The following is a 25,111-nucleotide window of genomic DNA, read 5'->3' as shown; positions in this document are numbered from 1 at the left end:
TGCCGTTGCTTTTATTTGGAGCATGGTTTAAATCACTCACTCCTGTCCTCAATCTGGCAACCTGCGCTTGCGTTTGTTTTGAACCATGCGTGCAATACCTAGTCCAACCACTGGGTGTCAAACTTACATCCTGCACCTTTAAATACGTTTAGCTTCAGGAAGAAATATAGCAGACATATTTATTCAACATATCTTTTAATTCAAATCACTCATCAGGCAGAGATGCTTTTATCCGAATCAATTTCAACATATATATTTTATCAGTACTTTTTTCCTTTGGTAATCGAACCGATGATATACTGTTGAAGCAACAGGGAGAAAAGCCTCATGATTTAAAGCTATTTGAACAGAATCTCTTTTGTTATTTTTCAGCCTGTTGTTTCTCATTCCCTTATCTCCTGATGCATTTTCAAGAGATATATAGGTTATATATGATTGTGTTACATTTTGAGTGATCATAATAGCATGAAATTGTCGAAACAAGCTGTCTTCCTTCATGAGAACACACACACACACACATTGTGTTCCTGAGAAAAGAGCAGGAGATACAGATAGCAAGCCTATCAAGGACTGCAGTAGATAAGCAGCTCTGTCAGCATCTGTCGCCATATAGATGGCTCGATAAAATGAGAGAAATCCTATACCTGCTCGGTAATCAAAGAGAAAGTGGTGATTAAAAGCTTCGTGTTCTCGGATCGGTGATAACCTAAGAGGTTTTCCATAATGCTCAATCAGTTCAGAGCCCAACTCCCTCTGAATATTTATTCGACTCCTTTCTTTTGAAGTCTAGCTCATCTTCTCCCAAGATGGAATGAACATTCACCGCACAGCCACTTTTCATCACTTAAAGTGCTGCGAAATCCATTAGTATCCTCTGTTATTGCCTCGGCGTGTGTAATGAAGGTAACATCTACTGGATGTATATGAACTTGTGTGAGTGGGTGAAAGAGAGAGAAAGAAGACAGATAGAGCACTTCAAAGCACAATAAGCTGGTTGGAGTCACCTAGGTTTACGTTAGGACATCTATTCAGAAGGAAACTGCTGGAGTGAAGCTACGCTCAGACCTGTTGATACAGACAATAAGCAGTGGAGGAAAAAGGTCAAACATGTATGATCTTCAGTAGTGCGTGACTTTCTGTGGAAGACAGAATATGAGCATCCGCTCGGGGATTTGTTCGTGAATCGGACTGATTTGGATCTCCTTACTGACTCACGTATTCAATGCATGCTTGGAATATGATGCATGAGTTGCGCTGACCTCATTTATGACAGTTTTTTTTGGTCCAGTACAGCATGTTCCTGGGAAGAAAGTCATACGAGTTAGGAACAGCATGAGGTTAAACGAGGTCCAAACTTACATTTTTGGGAGATTTTTACAAAGCTCATAATTCACTTACAATCTGTATACTGTATGAATAATCTGTTGCGGGCAAAATTATTAGCCCCCCTGTGCGATATTTATTCTTTTTCACATATTTCTTAAGTGATATTTTTTAATAATTATTTTTTACTGGGTTTTCACCTTTAATTGATAGGACAGTAGAGAGTATTGACAGGAAATTGTGGGGAACAGAGAGAGGGGAAGGATCGGCATAGGACCACGAGGCGGGAATCGAACTCGGGTCGCCGTGAGCACCATATTAACCACTACACCACTGGTGCCGACTCTTAAGTGATATTTAAATGAATTTTTCCTTTATCTGAGAAAGGTCTTAATTGTTTTATTTCGGCTAGAATAAAAGCAATTTTTTTAAACCATTTTAAGGTCAATAATATTAGCCCCCAAAGCAATATCTGTTTTGGATTGTCTACAGAACAAACCCCTGTTATACAATGACTTGCCTAATTGACCTAACTTTAACTTAACCTAGTTAAGCCTTTAAATGTCACTTTAAGCTGAATACTAGTATCTTGAAAAATATCTCGTCTAATATTATGTGCTGTCATCATGGCTGTAACATCAGGGAGTGACAGAGACAACTGGGTTCGGATCCACGTGCAGGTTTATTGGGTAGTCAGGCAAGCAATGGTCAACACGGGTGCAAATAGATGTATGAAGGCAATCCAGAGTCGTAGTCAAACGGCAGGCAGATTAGTGATGTGACGTTGTGCGCTGAGGCTTCGAAGCATGTATCAAAAAAAACGATACATCTCGCGGTGAAGCAGTGTACCGGCGCTTGATTCGTTTTGACATCATCACGTGATCAGTGACGTCCGAAGCTTCATTTTCGCCTATACCCACCTGACCACTTCGAATTTTGACTCAAAGGTTTAAACACCCTCATGGGTTAGTAAAGTGTATAGAGAGAGATTAGGCGTTGATTACATACATTTCTAATGTTTCAAAGCACTGCACCGGTCACACACACCAGTAATTAAACTAAAATACAATAGTCATGTATAGTACAAAGGTTTTGAAGCATACTAAAGTGTATTAGCGTATTTTTTCAAGAACTATCTTTAAAGAAAACCACTGCATATTGTAGTTTAGTGTTTAACGGAGGCCAGCTGGCGAGTGTAATTTGAAAGTGTTACTCACATAGCCTCCTCCTTAGAGCATTCGCCTCCCATGCAGGAATTGCTGGTTCGATCCCCGCTTAGAACGGGACTAGTTGTAATATGATTAATGTAAATACTTTTGAATACCTTGGATTTAACTACAGTCTTGTATTGTACGGTCTTGTAATGTAACATACCTTATGTGTAAAAACTAGAGTAATTTGTTTATATTACTGTTGTTGTATTACTACATGAATGAGTTGGTCAGTTGTGAACATTTGACATTATTGCAACACAGTGCTTTCCCACACTCTAACCAGCAGAGGTCCTCATCGAGCATTGATTTAGAAAGCTTCGAGTAACGAATCTTTTTCCGATACAATTGAGTCGAGCGCTTCACTGGTTCAGAAAGCTTCATTTCACCATCACTAAGGCAGATGGTCAGAAGGCAGGCAATAAACAGGATGAAGCAAATAAACAAGACAAAGGATCAAAAACACGGCAAAGGCAGACAAAGGAAACGCGTTGTAATGTCACTATAGCAGATAACAAGACTGCAAAGGGAATGAGTGAGTGTGCTGTTTTAATAGTGTGTGTAATCAGTCTTTGACCATCCTCAGGTGGTGCGAGTGTAATCAGTCAGAATGAGGAAGCGTGTGTGTGTGTGTGTGTGTGAGCGAAGTGCATGTATGAAAATGTAGTCCAGAAATGGCGGATTTGTAGTCTAAAAGTTATTATGAGTGAGATCCTGCGATCTTAGGAGTTATGATTGCTGGTGATCGTGACAATGGCAAAGATAAAATAAATCATTCATTTATATCGGCTTAGTCCCTTTAGTGATTTGGGGTTGCCACAGCGGAATGAACCGTCAACTTATCCAGTTTATGTTTTACACAGCGGAAGCCCTACCCATCACTGGGAAACATCCATACACACTCATTCACACACACACACACACTACGGGCCATTTAGCTTACTCAATTCACCTATAGCACATGTCTTTGGACTTGTGGGGGAAACAGGAGCACCTGGCGGAAACCCATGTGAACACGGGGAGACCATGCAAACTCCACACAGAAATGCCAACCGATCCAGCCAGGGCTCGAACCAGTGACCTTCTTGCTGTGAGGTGATTGTGCTACCCACTGCGCCACCGTGCTTCCTAATAGAAATCAGTTATTAGAAATGAGTAATTAAATCTATTATGTTTATAATTATTTTAGAAAACTAAAATCATACTGTTCATGATCAGATTCTTAATGAGTGACTGCAAAATAAACACTATTTATTTAATACATATCAAAACATTCTAATTATTACTCATTCATTTTACTTGCATAAACAAAAACCCAGGGTCATCCAATATACAGCTGTCACACCCTCTGCTCATTCCTGCAGTCCAAGTGACCGCTCTCCCTCACCATCCACCACACACCACACCCATGAACCCTCACCTGATTACCAATCACCCGCACATGCACCTGCAATCACCACCCACTTTAAATACTCACCTCACTCACTCGGTTTTGGGCTGGAATCAAAGATGCATGGTCCTCCTCGTCTTCTCTTCTGGATTCTCCTGTCCTCCTCCTGTGTGTGCAGATACACCTGATTAAGGGAAGTGACTATTCTTATGTTGGCGTTTTACCAAAGCATTGAGCTTACCCATTGAACTGTTTGTATGTGAGATCACTCGCCCTCTACAATGCTATTCACCTGCTTCACTTTACCCTTGTTTGCGAAGCTTGAATAAACACCCTTGAACTTGTATCCTCCTCATCTTCCTTGTGTGATCGTGACAACAGCACCCTTTGCAATGTGTATATTTATAGATAAATGTGATTGTATTTTTACATTTTACATTTTATTACCTGGACTTTTTTTTTCTTTCTAAAGACTCCATTCGACTCGAACTACAAATGATTTCAGCAGGAGATATTTTGTCAAGAGGACAATTTTTTTAGGGAGTTGGGTATCACTTTTTTTCAGTGTAGATATAAAAACACATACAGAGTTTATTTATTTATTTGTTTATTTATTTATTTATTTATTTGTTTATTTATTTATTTATTTATTTATTTTACACCCAAATTTTCAGTCAGACAAAATAAATCAAGACTTATTCCGTTTTAATTTTTCTCTTTTAATCAAATTGTTTAGTCAAATTTGTTTTACCCAAATTATTTATTGACTTCTATATTTTGCTGAAATTAGATTAGATTAGATTAGATTAGATTAGATTAGATTCAACTTTATTGTCATTACACATGTACAAGTACAAAGCAACGAAATGCAGTTTAGGTCTAACCAGCAGTGCAATAGCAGCAAGTGCAGGATACAGGTATAAGTTATAAAGTGCAGTTATAGAAAAACTATGGTGATATTTACAGATGGATGTACTATCAACATTATATACAGGTTGTATTAGCTATGAACAGAGATTTACAATAAATGAATATATGTACAGGTTGCTAATAATAATCAGAAGTGTGCAGAGAGATCAGCATAATTACAAATGTCCATGTGCTGTGGGTATGTACAGTTCAAATAAATGAATCAGTGCAATGTAGTGCAATGTAATGCAATGAATATGTGCAAACTTTAAATGTGCAAATGTTAAATAGTGCATTGATTGTGAGGAGTATAAGTTAGAGGAGTGTGGGGGGTGTATTGGGGGGCAAAAGAGTCAGTAGGGGGCAGAGTTCAAAAGGAAGACAGCTCTGGGGACAAAGCTGTTCCTCAGTCTGCTGGTTTTTGTCCGGGGGAGCCTGAAGCGTCTGCCGGAAGGCAGGAGAGAAAACAGTCTGTGAGCAGGGTGAGAGGTGTCCTTAAGAATACTGCGTGCTCTGCGCAGACAGTGTTTCTTCTGGATATCCTCAATGGCTGGCAGTGTAGTCCCTGTGATGCGTCCGAAATGTCCTCTTTCACTAAAACACTGTCATTTTCATTAGCGCTTCTATTAAAGAATATTAAATGCTGTTTTCTGCTATAATGTAAAATAACTTTTGACAAGTGGCATAGTGGGTAGCACGCTTGCCTCACAGCAAGAAGGACACTGTTTTGAGCCTCGGCTGGGTCAGTTGGCATTTCTGTGTGCAGTTTGCATGTTCTTCCCGTGTTCGTGTGGGTTTCCTCCGGGTGCTCCAGTTTCCCCCACCAGTCCAAAGACATGTGGTACAGGTGAATTGGGAAAATTGTCCATAGTATGTGTGTGAATGAGTGTGTATGGGTGTTTCCCGGTGATGGGTTGCGGCTGGAAGGGCATCCGCTGTGTAAAACATATGCTGGATAAGTTGGTGGTTCATTCCGCTGTGGCGACCCCGGATTAATAAAGGGACTAAGCCGAAAAGAATAAATGAATTAATGAACTTTTGACAAAAAATGTTGTAATGTGGGTTAAATAATGTTTAATAATATAAAAATAAACAGCACGTTTTTCTGACCTGAACATATTTAAATATATGAAAGAAGTGATTTGATAACATTTAAAATTATTAAAACACATAGACTTTTGATATGCTTAACATCTTTTTTATCAGTAAGACAAAAGAAAATGAAGACGCTGTTTTAATCTTTCTTTAAATCAAATTGTTTTTCAGGTTCGAATCCATTAATCTCTGTAAAATTATTACTTCTATATTTGTAAAAATGTCCTCAATATCATTCATTTTTCTTTGGCTTAGTCCCATATTTATCAGGGGTCACCACAGAGGAATGAACCGCCAGCTTATCCAGCATTTTTTTTCCTCAGATGCCCTTCCAGCTGCAACCCAGTACTGAGAAACACCCATACACACTCATTCACACACACACACACTGATACACTAAGGCCAATTTAGTTCATCAACAGTTTAGTTCATCAACAGTTAGTTCATCAACAGTTTCCCCCACATGTGTTTGGACTGTGGGGGAAACTGGAGCTCCCGGAGGAAACCCACACCAACAAGGGGAGAACATGCAAACTCCTCATAGAAATGCCAACTGGCCCGGCTGGGACTCGAACCAGCGACCATCTTGCTGTGAGGCGACTGTGCTAACCACTGAGCCAACATGCCACCTTGTCCTCAATATCATTTACTAAAATTACACATTTACACAATGTCATTTCTATTAGAGCTTCTGTGTCAGGCTTCAGGTTATATGAGGAAGTGTTCTCACCTCTGATACAGCTTTAGCTAACGGTCTAATTAGTGTTGACACAAAGTGAGAGCTGATATGTGGAAAATGTTCTCCCCTTTGCTATTTCTCATCTAGTTTTGTGTCTTTAAGACTTGTTAAAACTGTTCTCCACATGGTTTGCTCGTCTCGTTTTAATCACAGCAGCTTTTCCATTTTATTTAAGAATCGACTCTCAGCTCTTATTCATCTGACGCCGTGAAAGCGTTTTTCTCCCGTCCTCTATTTTTGCTTTTCGAGGAGAGGAAAAAAATAATATAATTATTCATGCGGAAATGTATCTGCCGAAATGTTTTACTCAAGTATAAAATTGTTTTTATTCCGGCCCCTCCATGTATCACTTATTTTGCTCCTTGGAGTGCAAAAGTAATGTAGAAGAATCACCTTGAGCCGTTCTTCCAGTTCAGATTTCCCTTTTATTCAGAAGTTACACTCTGCAAATTCCATTTACGCTGCATGGTTGAACCCGGCGCTAAAATTGAAAAGTGCCCATTTATGAATTACATTTGTGCCACACCTGCACTTCTGTTGCCCACAGGAGATGCACTTATAGGGATTGTGATGGTTTATAAGAGATTACACATATATAAATATTTTTATCATAATCAAACATTCTGTTTCTGTTCATATCTATTAGTCTTTGTTTATACTGTGTACACATGAGGAATTAATTTAAATTTATTTATTTATTTATTTATTTATTTATTAAAAGGCAAAAATGGCATGATTTAACAAACAATCAACATGGGATGTCTCATTTTGGGGTCCTCTTGGTGCATCAAATAAAATAAACAAAGTCATTTTATATACATAAACATGTTATAAGCAGTTTTCTGCTATAATTTAAAGTTATTTTTGACATATTTTGTAATGCAGGTCAAATAATGTAAAAAATAAACAATTTTTTTCCCTAACATATACATATTTAAATATACCCTGTAAGAAATGTTGGGTCCACATAAGTCCTTCATGTTGTCCCAACACAAATCAATTATGTTAACTTAATTGTTTTTACGTTTGTGCCACACCTGCACTTCTGTTGCCCACAGGAGATGCACTTATAGGGATTGTGATGGTTTATAAGAGATTGCACATATATAAATATTTTTTATCATAATCAAACATTCTGTTTCTGTTCAAATCTAATTGTCTTTGTTTATACTGTGTACACATGAGGAATTAATTAAAATTTATCATTCATTTATTTAGTTATTTACTTTATTTATTTATTTATTTATTTATTTATTTATTTATTTATTTATTTATTTATTTATTAAAAAGCAAAAATGGCATGATGATTTAACAAACAATCAAGATGGGATGTCTCATTTTGGGGTCATCTTGGTACATCAAATTAAATTAACAAAGTCATTTTATATACATAAACATGTTATAAGCAGTTTTCTGCTATAATTTAAAGTTATTTTTGACATATTTTGTAATGCAGGTCAAATAATGTAAAAAATAAACATTTTTTTCCCTAACATATACATATTTAAATATACCCTGTAAGAAATGTTGGGTCCACATAAGTCCTTCATGTTGTCCCAACACAAATCAATTAAGTTAACTTAATTGTTTTTACATTTGTGCCACACATGCACTTCTGTTGCCCACAGGAGATGCACTTATAGAGATTGTGATGGTTTATAAGAGATAGCACATATATAAATATTTTTATCATAATCAAACATTCGGTTTCTGTTCATATCTAATAGTCTTTGTTTATACCGTGTACACATGAGGAATTAATTTAAATTTATCATTCATTTATTTAGTTATTTACTTTATTTATTTATTTATTTATTTATTTATTTATTAAAAAGCAAAAATGGCATGATGATTTAACAAACAATCAAGATGGGATGTCTCATTTTGGGGTCATCTTGGTACATCAAATTAAATTAACAAAGTCATTTTATATACATAAACATGTTATAAGCAGTTTTCTGTTATAATTTAAAGTTATTTTTGACATATTTTGTAATGCAGGTCAAATAATGTAAAAAATAAACATTTTTTTCCCTAACATATACATATTTAAATATACCCTGTAAGAAATGTTGGGTCCACATAAGTCCTTCATGTTGTCCCAACACAAATCAGTTAGGTTAACTTAATTGTTTTTACGTTTGTGCCACACCTGCACTTCTGTTGCCCACAGGAGATGCACTTATAGGGATTGTGATGGTTTATAAGAAATTGCACATATATAAATATTTTTATCATAATCAAACATTCTGTTTCTGTTCAAATCTATTAGTCTTTGTTTATACTGTGTACACATGAGGAATTAATTGAATTAAAAATTCATTAAAATTTCAATTAATTAAACATTCAGTTATTCAGTTATACATTTATTTATTTGTTTGTTTATTTATTTATTTATTTATTAAAAGGCACATATATAAATATTTTTATCATAATCAAACATTCTGTTTCTGTTCAAATCTATAAGTCTTTGTTTATACCGTGTACACATGAGGAATTAATTTACATTTATTCATTCATTTATTCAGCTATTTACTTTATTTATTTATTTATTTATTTATTTATTTATTTATCTATTTATTTATTTATTTATTTATTAAAAAGCAAAAATGGCATGATGATTTAACAAACAATCATTTTGGGGTCATTTTGGAACTTCAAATTAAATTAACAAAGTCATTTTATATACATAAAAACATGTTATTAGCAGTTTTCTGCTAAAATGTAAAATAATTTTTGACAAATGTTGTAATGCAGGTCAAATTACGTAAAAATTAAGGAAAGTTTTTTTTTTTTTTTTCTGACATACAAATAAACACTGTAAGAAATGTTGACGTCCTTCATGTTGTCCCAACACAAATTGATTAAATTAACTTAATTGTTTTTAAAAATTTAAGTGGCTTGAACATAAAACAATTGAGTCTCAAAAAAAAAAACTTAAGAATTGTTTTGATTCAGCTCATTTTAAATAAGTTTGATCAAGCAACAAAATATCATTTTTAGTGTATGAAAGAGGTTATTTGATCATATTTAAAATCATTAAAATACACAGATTTTGTTACGCTGAATGATTTGATGTTTTAGTAAATCAGTCATATTTTATCATCTAAATCTAGTGTTCATCTTCATTTAGGACATATTTATGTAAAAACAAATACACAACATGTTTATTCTTGACCTGTACATTTTTAAATATATAAAAGAGTAAGTGATTTGATCATATCTAAAATCATTAAAAAACAGACTTTTGTTATGCTGAATGGGATTTCTGTACATTTAATTTTTATATTATTTAGTAAACATATTTGCGCAGAAAAGGACACAATGTAATATTTTACACTTATTTTACATTATTATGATGCTGAAACTTTGACACATCTATGCACATAACACATAACCTTTACTTTTAAAAAACTAAACAATGACCACTTGAGTTCAAAACATCTTTTTGATAAGTTTATTTTGGTATTACACTGCACACTTACATTACTTTTGGGACAACTTAATTCTTTTACATTCAATCCACTTAAACTTGTAAATGAGTTTAAGTATTACATTGTTGTACACTGTACACTCAAAATATTTAATTTAACTTTTTCAAACTACTTATTCAAAATGAGCTCAAACAACACTATTCTTGAGATTTCATTGGGACAACTTAATTTTTTATGTTCAATCCACATAGGTTTGTTAAAAGTGTTAACTTAATCAATTTGTGTTGGGACAACATGAATGAATTGTGTGGTACCCTGCATTTGTTACACCTGTTAAAAATGCAGGGTACCACACAATTCCTTCATGTTGTCCCGACACAAATTAAGTTAACTTAATCGTTTTTACAAATTTAAGTGGATTGAACGTAAAAAATTAAGTTATCCCAAAAGTAATTTAAATGCACAGTGTTATTAAAAAGATGTTTTGAACTCAAGTGGTCATTATTTTTAAGTTATGGTTATGTGTTTTGACCCCAAATGGGTCAAAGATGAAACATTAAAATAATAAAAATTGTAAAACATTACATTGTGTCCTGGTTTTTTTTTGTTGTTGTTGTTTTTTTTTGTCTGTGCAAATATATTGTTTACTAAATATTATGAAAATAAATGTACATAACAGGACAGAAAGGTTAGGGGATATCTTATTTTAGTGCTGGGTTTTGGTTAGTGGTCTGAAGCATTCTTTTCCAGAGGACTGTATATTGTGCATGGAGGGCTCGTGTATAAACATTAATGTGCATTTTATTTATTTTTAGTATGTTAAAAATTACTCTTGCTGCTTGTTTAAATGACTTATTTAAAACGAGCCGGAACAACACAATTCTTGAGGTTTTTTTTTTTAGGGGGAACTTAATTGTTTTATGATTGATCTACTTAAAATTGTAAAAACGAATAAATTGACTTAATTCTTTCATGTTGTCCCAACACCAATCGATTAAGTTGACTTAATCGTTTTTACAAATTTAAGTGGATTGAACGTAAAAAATTAAGTTGTCCCAAAAGTAATTTAAATGCACAGTGTTATTAAAAAGATGTTTTGAACTCAAGTGGTCATTATTTTTAAGTTATGGTTATGTGTTTTGACCACAAATGTGTCAAAGATGATACATTAAAATAATAAAATTGTAAAACCTTACATTGTGTCCTGTTTTTTTGTTGTTGTTGTTTTTTTTTTGTCTGTGCAAATATAATGTTTACTAAATATTATAAAAATAAATGTACATAACAGGACAGAAAGGTTAGGGGATATCTTATTTTAGTGCTGGGTTTTGGTTAGTGGTCTGAAGCATTCTTTTCCAGAGGACTGTATATTGTGCATGGAGGGCTCGTGTATAAACATTAATGTGCATTTTATTTATTTTTAGTATGTTAAAATTTACTCTTGCTGCTTGTTTAAATGACTTATTTAAAACGAGCTGGAACAACACAATTCTTGAGGTTTTCTTTTTAGGGGGAACTTAATTGTTTTATGATTAATCAACTTAAAATTGTAAAAACTAATAAGTTGACTTAATTCTTTCATGTTGTCTCAACACCAATCGATTAAGTTGACTTAATCGTTTTTACAAATTTAAATGGATTCAACATAAAATAATTAAGTTGTCCCAAAAAAAAAACAACTTAAAAATGGTGTTGTTTCAATTCATTTTAAATAGGTAGTTTAAATAAGCAGAAAAAGTCATTTTAAGTGTACTGTAACATACTAAACATAAACAAAATGCACTTAAAAGTTTATACGCGATCCCTTTATACACAATATACAGTCCTCTGGAAAATAAAAAGAGCCTCAGACCACTAACCAAATCCCAGCACTAAAATAAGTTATGCCCTAACCTTTCTCCGATTAGTGATTTAAATGAAATACGCAAGTGTGTGTGTGTGTGTGTGTATGCATTGCTTACAGATGTGCCTACTGTTGAGCACATGCCGTCAGTGTGTTTTATTGTATCTCTGCAAGCGTTCAGTGTCTCACACACATACACACACACAGCAGCCTTTTCTAAATCTGACACATGATGAGTCTGGCTGTTAACATGGACAGAGGAAAGGCTACACCGAAACACTGTGTTGGCGCCAACTTCAGCAGCATGCAATATGTCTAGCAGAACGAAAGCACCGGGACTAAAAATATTTCACTGACGTCCACTTCATGGCATGATATCTCAATGTGAAATAAACAGCATTGAGTTTGCTTCTCGGGTTTCATATCTAAGAAAGTTTGATCACGCTGACGGAGAGATGACCGAGGAGCTCCCAAAATATGATTTTGCTTTTTTTTTTTGTATTTAAAGAGTCTGAAATGGGTTTAGTGGTGTGCCGCTTTGGGGCTCCCCAAATGAGTTCATGGAAACATGCGATATGATGTATGATTTTGGTGAATGCTTGTGTTCTGCATGCTTTTCTAATGCATTTTGAGGGGGATTTTAGTTTTTCTCTACATGCAATTATCTTGGCATTTCTACGCTGTAAGAAATATCTGTTAATTAACAATTGTAAAGTGTTTTCTGTTTATTTACAGTTGTGAATTGCATTATGGGGTGTTGATCTCTGCTCTGTCGACTTCTGATGTTGAAAATTCAACTCTACAGTTTAACAAAGTGACTTTTATTGACATTTTAGGAGATTGAAATTATATAATGTGTAATTTATATATATAGAGAGAGAAATAAGTCTGTGAAACAGCAGAAAATGTACTGGAAGCTTATTACAAGGTGTTTGTAGCATAATATACAACACCAACCCAAATAATATAGCTCTGCAAACTACATTGTAACACCTAACAGTGAAAATCACTAAATGAAATGAGTTAGTTTAACTTATAATTTTAAAAAAAGTTACTTTGACTTGAAAAAGAGTTATAATAACTCATAATAAACTGATTATATTAAGAAGAACTCTGAGTTATGAATGAATGAATTATATTTGTTGTGTTAACTCTAATGCTAGAAGCAAGCTATATAGTTGTTTGGCCTTTGTTTTGTTCTATTAACTAAACTCATACCAATTTTATAATTGATCTTAAAATGTTTAAATTACTGCTACTCTAAATATTTGATCATATCAACACAAATAATAAATGTGTATATGACTCAATATATAACTCAATATTTATATGTATATATATATATATATATATATATATATATATATATATATATATATATATATATATATATATATATATGTATATATATGTATATATAAAACAAAAGTTTACAGTACTCAAACCATTTTGTTTCAAAACTTGAATGGTTTGCCGTGATTGGTTTCCTCAAGTAGTTTGAGTTAACTTATTGGGTTTTATAGTGTATTAAAATGTTCATAAAAGGCACTTTTTCTAACTTTTCAAGGTTAAAAGTTGTTGGAAGAAAGATCAAGACTATATAATGCGGTTCAAAAGCATAAATTAAGCTGTAAATTTTTAAATAATAATCACAAAATAAAGACAACTGCTAATTTGTGGACATTTTTACATGTGAGAGAAACAACAACAACAACAAGATTTCACATGATATACAAAGATTTCTTATGCTCTTTCTGTGAAACGCTATGCTAATCTGCGAGAAACAGTGTTTGCGTGCTTGCTGACAGCTGTACGGATGTCTTGAAAGGGAAAGAAAAAAGGAAAAAAATGTGAACACACACAATATGATGTTGTTTTTTTCACCACACCATCAGTTATTTAACCTCTGTGGGCACATTTCTGTAAAGAAAGAAAATAAAAGAAGCAACGATCACACTTTACAATGAGGTTCATGTAGTTTAATGCACTGTACTATCATTAACTAATAATAATTATTATTTACCATTCAACATTAACTAATGCATTATTAAAATCCTAATTAATGCTTGTTAACATTAGTTAATGCACATGTGAGTTAACAAACAACTTTATTTACATTCACTAACATTAACAAAGATGAATAGATACTAAATGTATTGTTCATGTTAGGACATACATTAATTATCATTAACTAATAGAACCTTATTGTACAGTGCTACCAAAATAACAAGGAAACTACATTTTGATCAATTATCCTAAATTTTGCTAAACAGCAATCATTTGTATAGCTTAGAAAGCGTACTCTGTAAAAAAAATTATGATCAAATATTTTATGTTGCTTTATTTTAATAATTTAGTCAGGTTTCAGCTCATTTTTTTAAGTTACAAAGAATAACTAAAGGATTTAAGGCAGCAAGAATGTTTTTACTGTTTACTCCTGAATTTCTAAGTAACTTAATTTCATTCATCCATTCATTTTCCTTTTTGGCTTTATTAATCGGGTTGCCACAGCAGATGTTTTATGCAACGGATGCCCTTCCAGCTGCAACCCAACACTGGGAAACACCCATACACACACAATCACACACATACACTGCGGTCAATTTAGTTTAGTCAATTCACCTATAGTGCATGTGTTTGGACTGTATAGGGGAAACCGGAGCACCCAGAGGAAACCCACACGAACCAGTGATCTTCTTGCTGTGAGCCGATCGTGCTACCCGTTGCGCCACCGTGACGCCTCGTAACTAAATTTATATATTTTAATTATTTTTAGTTTTTATTTAAAATAAGCTAATCAGGCTTCAGCTCAATTTTTTTTAAAGTTATACAAAGTTTAATTTAATATTTTTAGTCAGTTTGATTCTATGTAAGTTCAACAAAAAAAATTTAAGGCAGCAAGGATGAATTTCTATATGCGATTCATGCATTTTAGTGCAAAATAAACTGAACTACATATCAAAACTCTTGATTAAATTACTGCAGAGTGTATTTTGTATTTTTGTATTTACTTCAGTGTGTGTGTGTGTGTGTGTGTGTGTGTGTGTGTGTGTGTGTGTGTGTGTGTGTGTGTGTGTGCGTGTGTGTGTGTGTGTTGACAACAAGTGGTTTGTTCATCTTGAACTTGTTAATGTGGACAGGACTAGTAATTATAGAGCGTTGGACTTACGGTTTATGGTTTGTCACGGATGAGAACAGACCGTTTAAAATGCTAAAACTCCCATTTCAGTGTCTGCATCAATTACATTTACAAAAGTGATTTCATGTACACAGAAAGCATAATAAATACTGCGAAAAATAATACTGTAATGTAATGAATACTGTATTAAATACTGCATAGTGGTAAATAATGAATTCAACGCTAATAAAAGTCTCTACAACAAATGTTTTTATGTTACCTAAATTCATTATAAGAAGTTAATCAAAGGATACTTTTTTGTTATTCAAACTTGAGATAACTAGAAAAGTTGGCTGGGTCAGTTGGCGTTTCTGTGTGGAGTTTGCATGTTCTCCCTGTGTTGGTGTAGGTTTCTTCCAGGTGCTCCGGTTTCCCCCACAGTCTAAACACATGCACTGTAGGTGAATTGGATAAACTAAATTGGCCATCGTGTATGACTGTGAATGAGTGTGTTTGAAAGTTTCCCAGTACACGGTTGCAGCTGGAAGGGCCTCCGCTATGTAAAACAAATGCTGGATAAGTTGGCGGTTAATTCCACTGTGGGGACCCCTGATGAATAAAGGGACTAAGCCAATGAATGAATGAATGAATGAATGAATGAATGAATGAATGAATGAATGAATGAACCAATTTAGGCATGAAGTGTTTTTTGTATTTTATTATTGTCCTGGGCAAAGATTAATCAGGATTAATCGCATCCAAAAATAAGTTTGTTTTGATATAAGACATGAGTGTGTGTTATATATATTTATCACCTATATGTGATACTTAGATGGTTACTTAGATATTTAACTTAATTTATAATTTGTATATTATATTTTATTAAAATATAGATAAAGATTTTCTCAGATATATTCATGCATACGTTTATATAATAAATATACACAATGCACACACACATATTATGTCAAAACATTCACAGTGAATCTTTGCACGGTACTAATTACAGTACTTGGAATTAATTCAGTTGCTTCAGTGTAAGTTGTAATACCAAAAACGTAATGCTTTTTTTTTTGTCCCCTGCTATTCATCCTTTCAAAATAAGATCATAAATGCTACATGGAGAATAATTCTACAAAAGTCATTGAATGTATAGACCGAGTGCATTATGTCACACCGCAGAACACCCCAAACTTCCCGAAAGTGTTTGATGTCATCTGCCCTCAACAACATGTACTGCTGTGTGTTCTGCTAATTATTCCACACTGAAATCACCACCTGTCAGTAAATGCTCTTATAATGACAGCGTTTCATTTCACTTATTTAGTTTCAGTTCTACTTTACCGAGCAAGCTTTGAATAAACAAATATGTCCCTGAAAATCAAACTGAAATGTATTAATATATTTATTAACATGCACAATATCTGTCAAAAATATTCTGGTTTTCATTTATTTGTAATTATTGCGTTCTCCTCCCAAATGTTTGCCAGAGGGTTGTTTCATACACATGGTTTTTTATTTAATAACCCGGGAAAGATTGACAGCAGTTAGACTGACAGAAAAAAACCCCTAATAATAACCCCTTTGAGACACTACATCATGTCACCCCAAACTCACTCGCAAAATTCAGCTGCGACGCCTAATTTAAGCCCATGCCGTTCCTGAAAATGTTTGTCACTCTGTTTCAGAAAAGAACTGTACAAACTATTTTATTTAGCGCTTAATATAAATATATAATGCTGTGCAGATCCTACCTTTATATATTGATAAGCTTATTTTTTGTATTAATAGTTTGATAGATAGATAGATAGATAGATAGATAGATAGATAGATAGATAGATAGATAGATAGATAGATAGATAGATAGATAGATAGATAGATAGATAGATAGATAGATACTGTAGATATAGATACTGTAGATAGATGGATGGATATTTTACATATAATTTAAAGTATTGATTATCAGTTTATTATTGATTTTCATAACATAAATCTTTTCTAAAATCTGTAGTGGCCACAATAAGACATCTGATTTTCATACAAAATACTGTATTTTTGTATTTAAACATTTGAATATTTGTTTTAATAATTGTTTTGTTAAACATTTGAGTTATGACATTTTCTCATTTAATATCTTGCTGTTAAATAAAGACGTAGGAGAATAAAATGTGTTTTTAGTCAGAATTGTTAATATAAACTCTACATTTTGAGAAATAAAGTTGTGATTTAAAAAAAAACTGAATTATGACACATAAACTCAAAATTCTTAATAGTTTTCTTACAATTTATACCTTACAATTCTGAAGAAAATTAAAAGAAATAAAGTAAGAATAATACTATATAAATTCAGGGTCACGCTTTAAGTTAAGGTACAATTCTTGCTTTAAAAAAAGACTTTAAATGAAGTACTAAATTGCTGCTTAATATGTATTTAGGTATAGGAATGTAGAATAAGATGATATAAGTGCTATTTATAGCCATTATCTTAATAATAAGCATGTAATAAGCCAGTTAATAGTGGGAATTAGTACTTAAACTAAAGTGTTACCAAATTCAGAATTGTGAGATATAAACTCATCATTCCCTCATGTTTTTGCAATTTAGAGTTTATATCTTGCAATTTAGAAACTGACATAAGTGTTTGATCGTAATTTTGACTTTATTTTGAACTCAATTTCAAGTTTAAGCTTCCACTAAATATTTTTTATTCCTTTCAGATTGTGAGATATAAACTAGTGAGAAAACAAGTCAAAGCTGTGATACACAAACTAGTAATTGCAAGAAAATAAATCAGAATTGGATTTTTTTCTGTTTTCTCTGTATTCATTTTGACTTTATTGCACATAATTTCAAGTTTAAGCTTTATCTAAATATTTTTGCTCTAAAGTGCGAGAAAACAAGTTAAAACAGCAAGACAAACTAGTAGCTATATGAAAATAAATCAGAATTGCTTGCTTTTTCCAAGTTTAAGATTGCGCTAAACATTTTTCCCTTTAAAATTGTGAGAAACTTGCAAGACAAACTAGTAATTGCAGGAAAATAAATCAGAATTGCATGCTTTTTCCAAGTTTAAGCTTGCTCTAAATTTTTTTTTTCTTTAAAATTGTGAGAGATACACTTTTGAGACATAAACTAGTAATTGCATGAAAAAAAATCCACTTTTATGCATTCTCTTTGATTGTTTTCTCCGTATTGTGAGATGCATTGTCAGACTTGTGCGAAAAACTAATTACCTTTTCATTCACCGGCGGAAACGTGTTTTTTTTCTCTTTTTTTCAGAACAGAAGTGCGAAGCCACCAGCTGAGAAGCAAAGCTGTGAGTTTCTATGGCGAAGCTGCAGAGCGGCTGGAGCTGGAGCTCTTTTAGCGGTCACTGTCCCTTTAAGAGTGCGCGCTCTAGGGTGGCGCTTTCCTCCGCAAGGGCTTCTTGATATTAATAGTGTTGGTGTCTTGAAACTGACGTAATGCTTGGAGTCTGAGGTCCTGACAAGCGATAACATTTCTGATAAAGAACTGAGATCACTGCAAAAACCAGCCTCCTTTTTTCCACCCCAGACTCAGGCGTTTTTTACTATCAAACACAGTCTCCCAAGATTTCACGTGTACAGGAGCAATTCGCAATCTTACATCCCCATAAAAAAGAAATCATTGCCCGAGATCAACAAACAAACAACACAAAGACGCTTCATGGCTCACGCCAAAGCTCCACCATCTTTCAGACTGCAAAGACTATTGCAATTTAATCAACAGGTAAGGAGAAAGCGAATCAATGAGCATTGCGATCACGGCAGAAGAACGATGTGCGTTTTAGCCTGTAGTTCCTGATGTCTTTTAGGGGTGAATGTTATGTAATGTTGAGAGAAGGGCGAAGGGATTTGCTGCTGATGAATCAGTTGAGTGCTACTACTTTGCAATTGCACAAAAATAAGAGCGGATTTCGGCGTGCCATTCGCGAAATTGTCGCCAATTTAAACCGTAGCTCCCAGTAGTTTATCTTAGAGGTGTTTTGCTCTCCTTCCCATTTCTTTTCAGCCATTTCACGCGGTGTTGCAACGCGTTTTGCGCAAGATATTATCCAGAATGTAGTAATAATGCAAGCCGCGACCGAGGCGCATTGTTTATGTGTAAACCGGCGCGCTAAAGTAGCTAATGGCTTCACAACTCAAGTTATACAAAGTTTCATTTAGCGTGTAGGCTACTGTTTTTGCGTAAATGATGCTTCGAGCTGAATGGCGCTTTCCACACAAACTTCGAAAACTTTCCGTAACTGATGTACGATAAGAAAACGCGTAGGCATGGCAACGCGCTGAACGTTACACTTCATTTTCCACACACAAAGAAGCTCGCAGTTGTTTACATGACACTCCGCGGATCTCAACAGGCTTTTTAATCGACATTTTGAGGTTTTTGTTGTGGAGAGATCTGTTCTTCGAGGCGATGGAGACGCGCGGCACGTTTCTGGGGAAAACTTTGTGAATAGCGGTAACTGACTATGTGGGTATTTTCTCATTTGGACGCTTCTTTGTTAACCTGTAACTCGTGGGAAAAGTTTTCTGTATTTGTTTTAGCGTCTGTGTGGACAACTTTCGCACTTAGGTGTGTTTTTGGGGGGCTGTAGTTCACAAAGTTTCTTGTGGCGTGACTATAGTGGCGTGATGGAGCTTATCACTCTCTCTCTTTCTCTAAAACAAAACTTTTCGACTAAAGGAATTTCAATAAGTCTGTTTAAATCCGCTAATATGACGGCTTGTGTGTGTGTGGATTGTGTACATTTTTCTGTTGGCATGTACATCCGTCGTCTTCCCCTTATCTTTTCTTATGTTATCAAAAGAAAGTCAATCAGACAGTAGGAACATATTCAATATGTGTTTTGTAGATATTCATTTTGTGTCGTAAGTAACTGCTTGTATTTTGACTCCTCAGTTCTGCAACTGTGGTTATGTTTCCAGTTAATTTGGTTTTACAGTCACTTTCACATTAGATGTCATTAGTAACTTCAAGTGGGTGGAAACAAGTATTTATCTCAAAGCTGATAAAATCACCCACACTTCACTTGAGCGTAACCTGTATCTGATTGTTGAAGATACAAAATCCCATGTTGGTTCCAGTAGATGAGTTTGCGATGTTTCCTGTAAACCCTGAAAGTTGCCACACTCGGGCAGTCTGGAAATGATATGTTCTTTTTTCTTACTGAAATAGTTTGTCGGTAAAAGTTTCTTAATGACAAAGCCCGTGCAGGCAAATGCAGGTCATCATATAGAGAAACTCACAACTGTAAACATAGTTTCACATACAGTCAACAGGGAACCTCAGCTCTGTCATCATCACGCGTCTACAGTTTTCCACTTGCTGACTTTTATTTTTTATTATCCCATGCTCACTTCAATTATTGTGATTTTGCTTGTGTGCTTAGATCAGATGAAATCTCCATATGCTCGGAATATTATTTAATTTCTTGTGCATCGAAAACATTCATTCAAAATTAATTTTATTTTGCGATCCGTTCTACATTGGCTTCTCGGTCCGCACAGAAGAATAAGATCCACATGAGTTGTCTGATAAGGCGCGTTTGAAGTGATTGAAAAGCTTGAGGTGTATTTGAAATGTAAATGACTCCACATCTGTGAGCTCTTTGGAGAGAGGCAATAGATCAGCGCTGTATAGTCAGGAACTTTACGGCTGACAAATGAATTTGGGCCTTGGTGGAGGGAGAAAGCAGCAGTGGGGGTCTTCCATTTGTTCTTGGTGGCTTCTGAGTTTGCACAACTTCTTTTTGGGCTAACTTCTTGCCGCACAGAGATTTGCTACTAGTGTCCCCGCAGCAGATTCATGTGGAGTTGGTGCTGCTGAATGGAGGAAATAAATTGCAGGGGACAATTTTCTTTCTTTCTTTTATTTTTTTTAAAGACAGAGATAGAGAATGGATCGCATTAAGATATTAAATCCAGGTGTTTGCTTGCAAAGAACACATTGTAACTAGACTTCAAAACATTAACTTTTCTTGCTTGTTAGAAAATGTACTCAAACCAGATGACTATTTTTGTCCTCTTTTACTAATTTGTTGCAACACAAACAAACTTATAAATAACTTTTGCTCTTTGCAATTGAACTTTTTATTGATAGTTTGAAAGTGTTTTTTTGTCATCGTTAAACTTTAATTCATTAAAAATATATATATTTTTAATTGTCATTTTTGGGAACTGCATATTATTATTTTCCACTCTCCATATACAAGAGACAAGTCTGCAAACTTCCATCACTGCTCGTGTTTTGAAATGACGCATCAGTGACTTTATAGAAATTCCTCTTTGTTTAGTGTTTTTGTGGTTAGAAATCTCCAAACACGGGAGACGTGAAACTTTAGAATTGTCTTTGTAGCCGCCGGATGAAATGCCAAGGTTTACACAGAGACAGCTCTTAATAATTGGTCCCCTTAAAAGCTTTTATAACATATATTTGATTTAGCCTGCATATGAATAGCGAGTCTTTTTCCCTCCGGATTTTCTAGAATAAAAGAGCTGCGGTTCACAGAGGTCGTCCCTTGTCTCGTCATATGCTTTTCATCCTGTTTTTAGCTGTGTTTTGAAGTCACTAAATGGCTCTGGATGTGTGCTATAGACGTGCTATGGTGAGTTATACCAGATATATAGTCAAGTTTTTGTTTTTTTGCTAAACTTTCATGTAATATGAGTAGTTTTGATGATAAATTGCTTAACTAGGAAAGTGTATTTTTGTGTGTGTGAGTGAAGTCACTTGGGGCGGTTTATGAAACTAACATTGAGCTAATCTAAATTAAGAGCTTTGAGTTTATGTGTTTCTTTTGTTAGAAGAAATCTTGCTCTCTTTACCTTTTTTTTTTTCTCACACCCTGTGTGAGAATGAAACGAGCAGACCTTTGACCTGTTCAGTTGATAGGCATAGGATGATAACCGTTTATAAGGTATACCACAGTTTGGAACAGTAAAGGTTTTAAAGCCGGCAAAATTTTCTCCTATACCGTTCTTAAGTTATGTGTAAGATTTTTATTTACATTTTTTTTAGGACAACGGTATCTCCATGCAGAAAAAAAAATTATGCAAAGATGCTGTTTTAAATTGTAAAGAAATCAGTGTTTCTCAAACTAATGAAGACAGCAGAAGTCAATGATTTATTTGAATTATTTAGCCTGACATGTTTACTGCTCCAAAATATTATAAATCTTTCAAAAAATAAAATATATTGTTTTAAAAGGGGGAAAAAAGTTTTTGTTTTTACCCAGACATGTAAAAAGAATATATTTTAAAGCAGTAATCACAATACTGTGATATTTTTATCCAAGGTTGTCATACCGTCAGAATCTTATACCGGCCCATGTTTAGCAGTCGAAGCAACCTCCTTTATCCTGTAAAGAAAGCTTTAGCTTCAATGTATATTTCTTAGTATTTTTTATTTAAAGGGCTCATTTTTTATAAGTCACAGCTGAAGAGCGTTTAAAAACTCTCCCAGATAAGAGACGGTTTGGGTCTTTGACTCTGTCAGATCTGTTTGACATCACTTGTTAGGCTAATTATGTGGTGTGTAATATTTTAGTGGTTAGCGTACATCTGGTAAAGTTTGCTGACTGAAAACTGTCGTATTCCCAGTAGTAGGCTGCACTGCGAGCGGAGAAAAGAAATCAAAGTTCCCCTAAATCTTCATTCTTACTCATTGACGACGCTTTTTGAGGAATTTAAAAACTTTCTGTTGTTTAAATGGTAGACCTTTTATTGGTGTGGTATTTCAGAGCTTCCCGTTAGGTTAGTGTTTCATATGAACTGGCTTTGCTAAAGTTAGAGCATCAACAAGTATTTATTTGAAATACAAAACTTGTTAGCCTAGCGTCGTCTTTTCGGTGCTCGGCTTCATATCAGAAAACTTTCAGATCAGATTTTTGGAGAGAACTTTGAGAGAGTTTGAGCTCAGATCCTCCAGCAGTGCCCACTTCCTCTCCACCCCGTTCGGAGTTTAGTTTGTCTGCCGATCCTCCTGTCCTCCGGCCCCTCTGGAACGCCGATGAGTCAGTTTAGCCGTCTTTTTCTTTCTCTCTTTTCCTTTCTATCGTGGTGTGTGTTCTTTTACCTCGCAAACAGGTTGCTTTTTTCGTCTGTTTTTTTTCCTCTCTTCATCTCATGGTGGCTGAACGTTCTCCATCTGTGTGGTCTGGAGGCTGGTGCGGTTGACTATTGCTAACCTGACGCAGGTTGGACAGAATGAGTCGAAGAAAAGGTTTGTGGGGGGAGGAGGGCTTACGCTGGTGGTGGTGGTGGTGGGGGGGAGTTTTCCTTGAGAATGTTTGTTTTCCTGTTTCCAATTTGGTCGGCCAGAGGGCCCGTACTGTCAGAGCTCCCATTCATGAAAGCCGCTGTCAGACTGCCTGAGTACATGACACAGGATTTCTCTCTGCTCTTTTTGTGTGTCTATTGCGGGTTTCTGTTACGCCTTTTGAGCTTCTTCCAACAGCTTTTTTTATTGTTCAATTTAAAGTTTTTAATTTGCGAGTACGTGCTGACATTTTAGACTCCCCTCCTTATATTGAAGTACACAAAACACGTCTTGATCACTAAACGTGTGTGTTTGCTTTTGCTTCGTTGCAGTGATCGAGAAGATTGTTGTGGTGTGGTCACCCATCGCGTACAGGATCATCTGCACCTGTGAGATCTTCTAAGAAAAGGAAGTACAGGACGGCGCATTTCACAAGCGACGCACGTAGAGCGAGTAAACTTTTGTGGAGAAAGAAATGGAATGATTCCCAGGCCAGAATGGATGTGGAATAAAGGATACCTCGGAGGGCTCCTCAGGGAAGGGTCTTTGGATACTCTGCCAGCTTTGATAACCGCCTCCCTGTTGGATTTGAGTGAGATAATGCTATAACCCAATGCTTAACAGAGGTATGTATATATGTGCGATTTGTGAAGAAAACGCAGGGATTTCTTGTGGCGTTGTGGTTTTTGATGCAAGTCGTGTTGCACATCTACTAAACTAATATGTTAGATTATCGAAATCAGCGTTTTTTATTTTGTCTGTGTGTCTGAGGTTGTTGTAGCTTTATTTATGGTAACTTTTAACCCAGTCTTCCTGTAGTTCAGGGCAGTAATCTAGACCACTAGATAGCTCAAGCTGTTAGACCGCTTTGATCTTCAGTAAGGCCATCATCCCCTGCTTTGGCGTTTATTACGTGGAACAGTAGAATTTACTGACTTACTTTCCTCTGACTTTTTTGGACTATCCGCGGGTTTTCTCTAGGGTAATAAGATAGGCCACACAAGCAGTATTTTTGAGTCTGTGGGGGTTTCTTTGAGCTCTACATTTGTGGACCAGGTGATACTGTGGTCTGGTGTTCCTCTCTGCCACTGTGTTTGTGGATCGCTGGATTTGACAGACTTCTCTCAGGAGATTTTTCTGCATTGCTTATAAAAATGCGCACAGCTTGATTTCGCAACTGCTTGATTTTGTGTTTAATTCTTGTTAATGTGACCAAAAATGCTAGCTTTTTAGATTAGGTTGCATATTATTCACTATTGCTTGGAAGCATGTATGTTGCTACGAAGCTGGCTGTTTATTAGGACTTATAAAGCAAATATTAATGCCTTAATATGCAAGAACACAATCTTGATTTTACATTCATGCTCTTCAGTGTTTGGACTCTCAGTAGTGAATATTAAACCACACTGAACTGAGCTGAACTGGACTTAAAGACTGATAACTGAACTACACTGTTTTAATTTACTATGATTTTCTATGTGAAGCTGCTTTGATACAATCTACATTGTAAAAGCGCTATAGAAATACAGGTGAATTGAATAGAATTTTTGAACCATACGCTGTACTTGGTCAACTTTTAAAACCTAATTAACTTTTCTGAAGTTTTTATTTAGGGAAAACTGTTATAAGTGAATGCGTTCTCTAATCTGAAGCTTATTTTTGAGATGCTTTTGAGTTAGTTGGTTTTTGTGTTTCAAAGTTGACATGATGTTCATGTTATGATCCTCTTTAGGACTAGTTATACAGCAATTATTATTGTCTTAATTTGC

At 34.8% G+C, this 25,111-nt stretch overlaps 1 protein-coding gene and 1 long non-coding RNA gene across 4 annotated transcripts in view; one reads left to right on the top strand and one right to left on the bottom strand.

The window, feature by feature from the left end:
- Positions 1-1,171: 1,171 nt before the first annotated feature.
- LOC130246528 (uncharacterized) lies at positions 1,172-18,830 on the bottom strand. The gene is made up of 3 exons (XR_008839452.1): positions 18,296-18,830; positions 4,012-4,090; positions 1,172-1,300 (listed from the first exon to the last, which is right to left on the bottom strand). It is a non-coding gene; the product is annotated as an uncharacterized LOC130246528 (long non-coding RNA).
- The window catches only part of trps1 (trichorhinophalangeal syndrome I), a 254,925-nt gene continuing 248,331 nt past the window's right edge, over positions 18,518-25,111 (top strand). Inside the window, exons 1-2 of one of the 3 annotated variants that reach the window (XM_056479416.1) lie at positions 18,518-18,812; positions 23,675-23,968. In XM_056479416.1, coding sequence (XP_056335391.1) covers positions 23,956-23,968 — 13 coding nt within the window. In that variant the 5' untranslated portion in view covers positions 18,518-18,812; positions 23,675-23,955. Of the gene's footprint in view, positions 18,813-19,315; positions 19,557-23,119; positions 23,307-23,674; positions 23,969-25,111 lie in introns of those variants that run through there. The other 2 variants (XM_056479417.1, XM_056479418.1) reach the window with 2 other exon arrangements.

This window comes from Danio aesculapii, chromosome 19, assembly GCF_903798145.1.
Source record: "Danio aesculapii chromosome 19, fDanAes4.1, whole genome shotgun sequence".
Classification (NCBI taxonomy): domain Eukaryota; kingdom Metazoa; phylum Chordata; class Actinopteri; order Cypriniformes; family Danionidae; genus Danio; species Danio aesculapii.
Note: the sequence above shows the minus strand (reverse complement) of the source record. Positions and strands in the feature narration are given on the sequence as shown.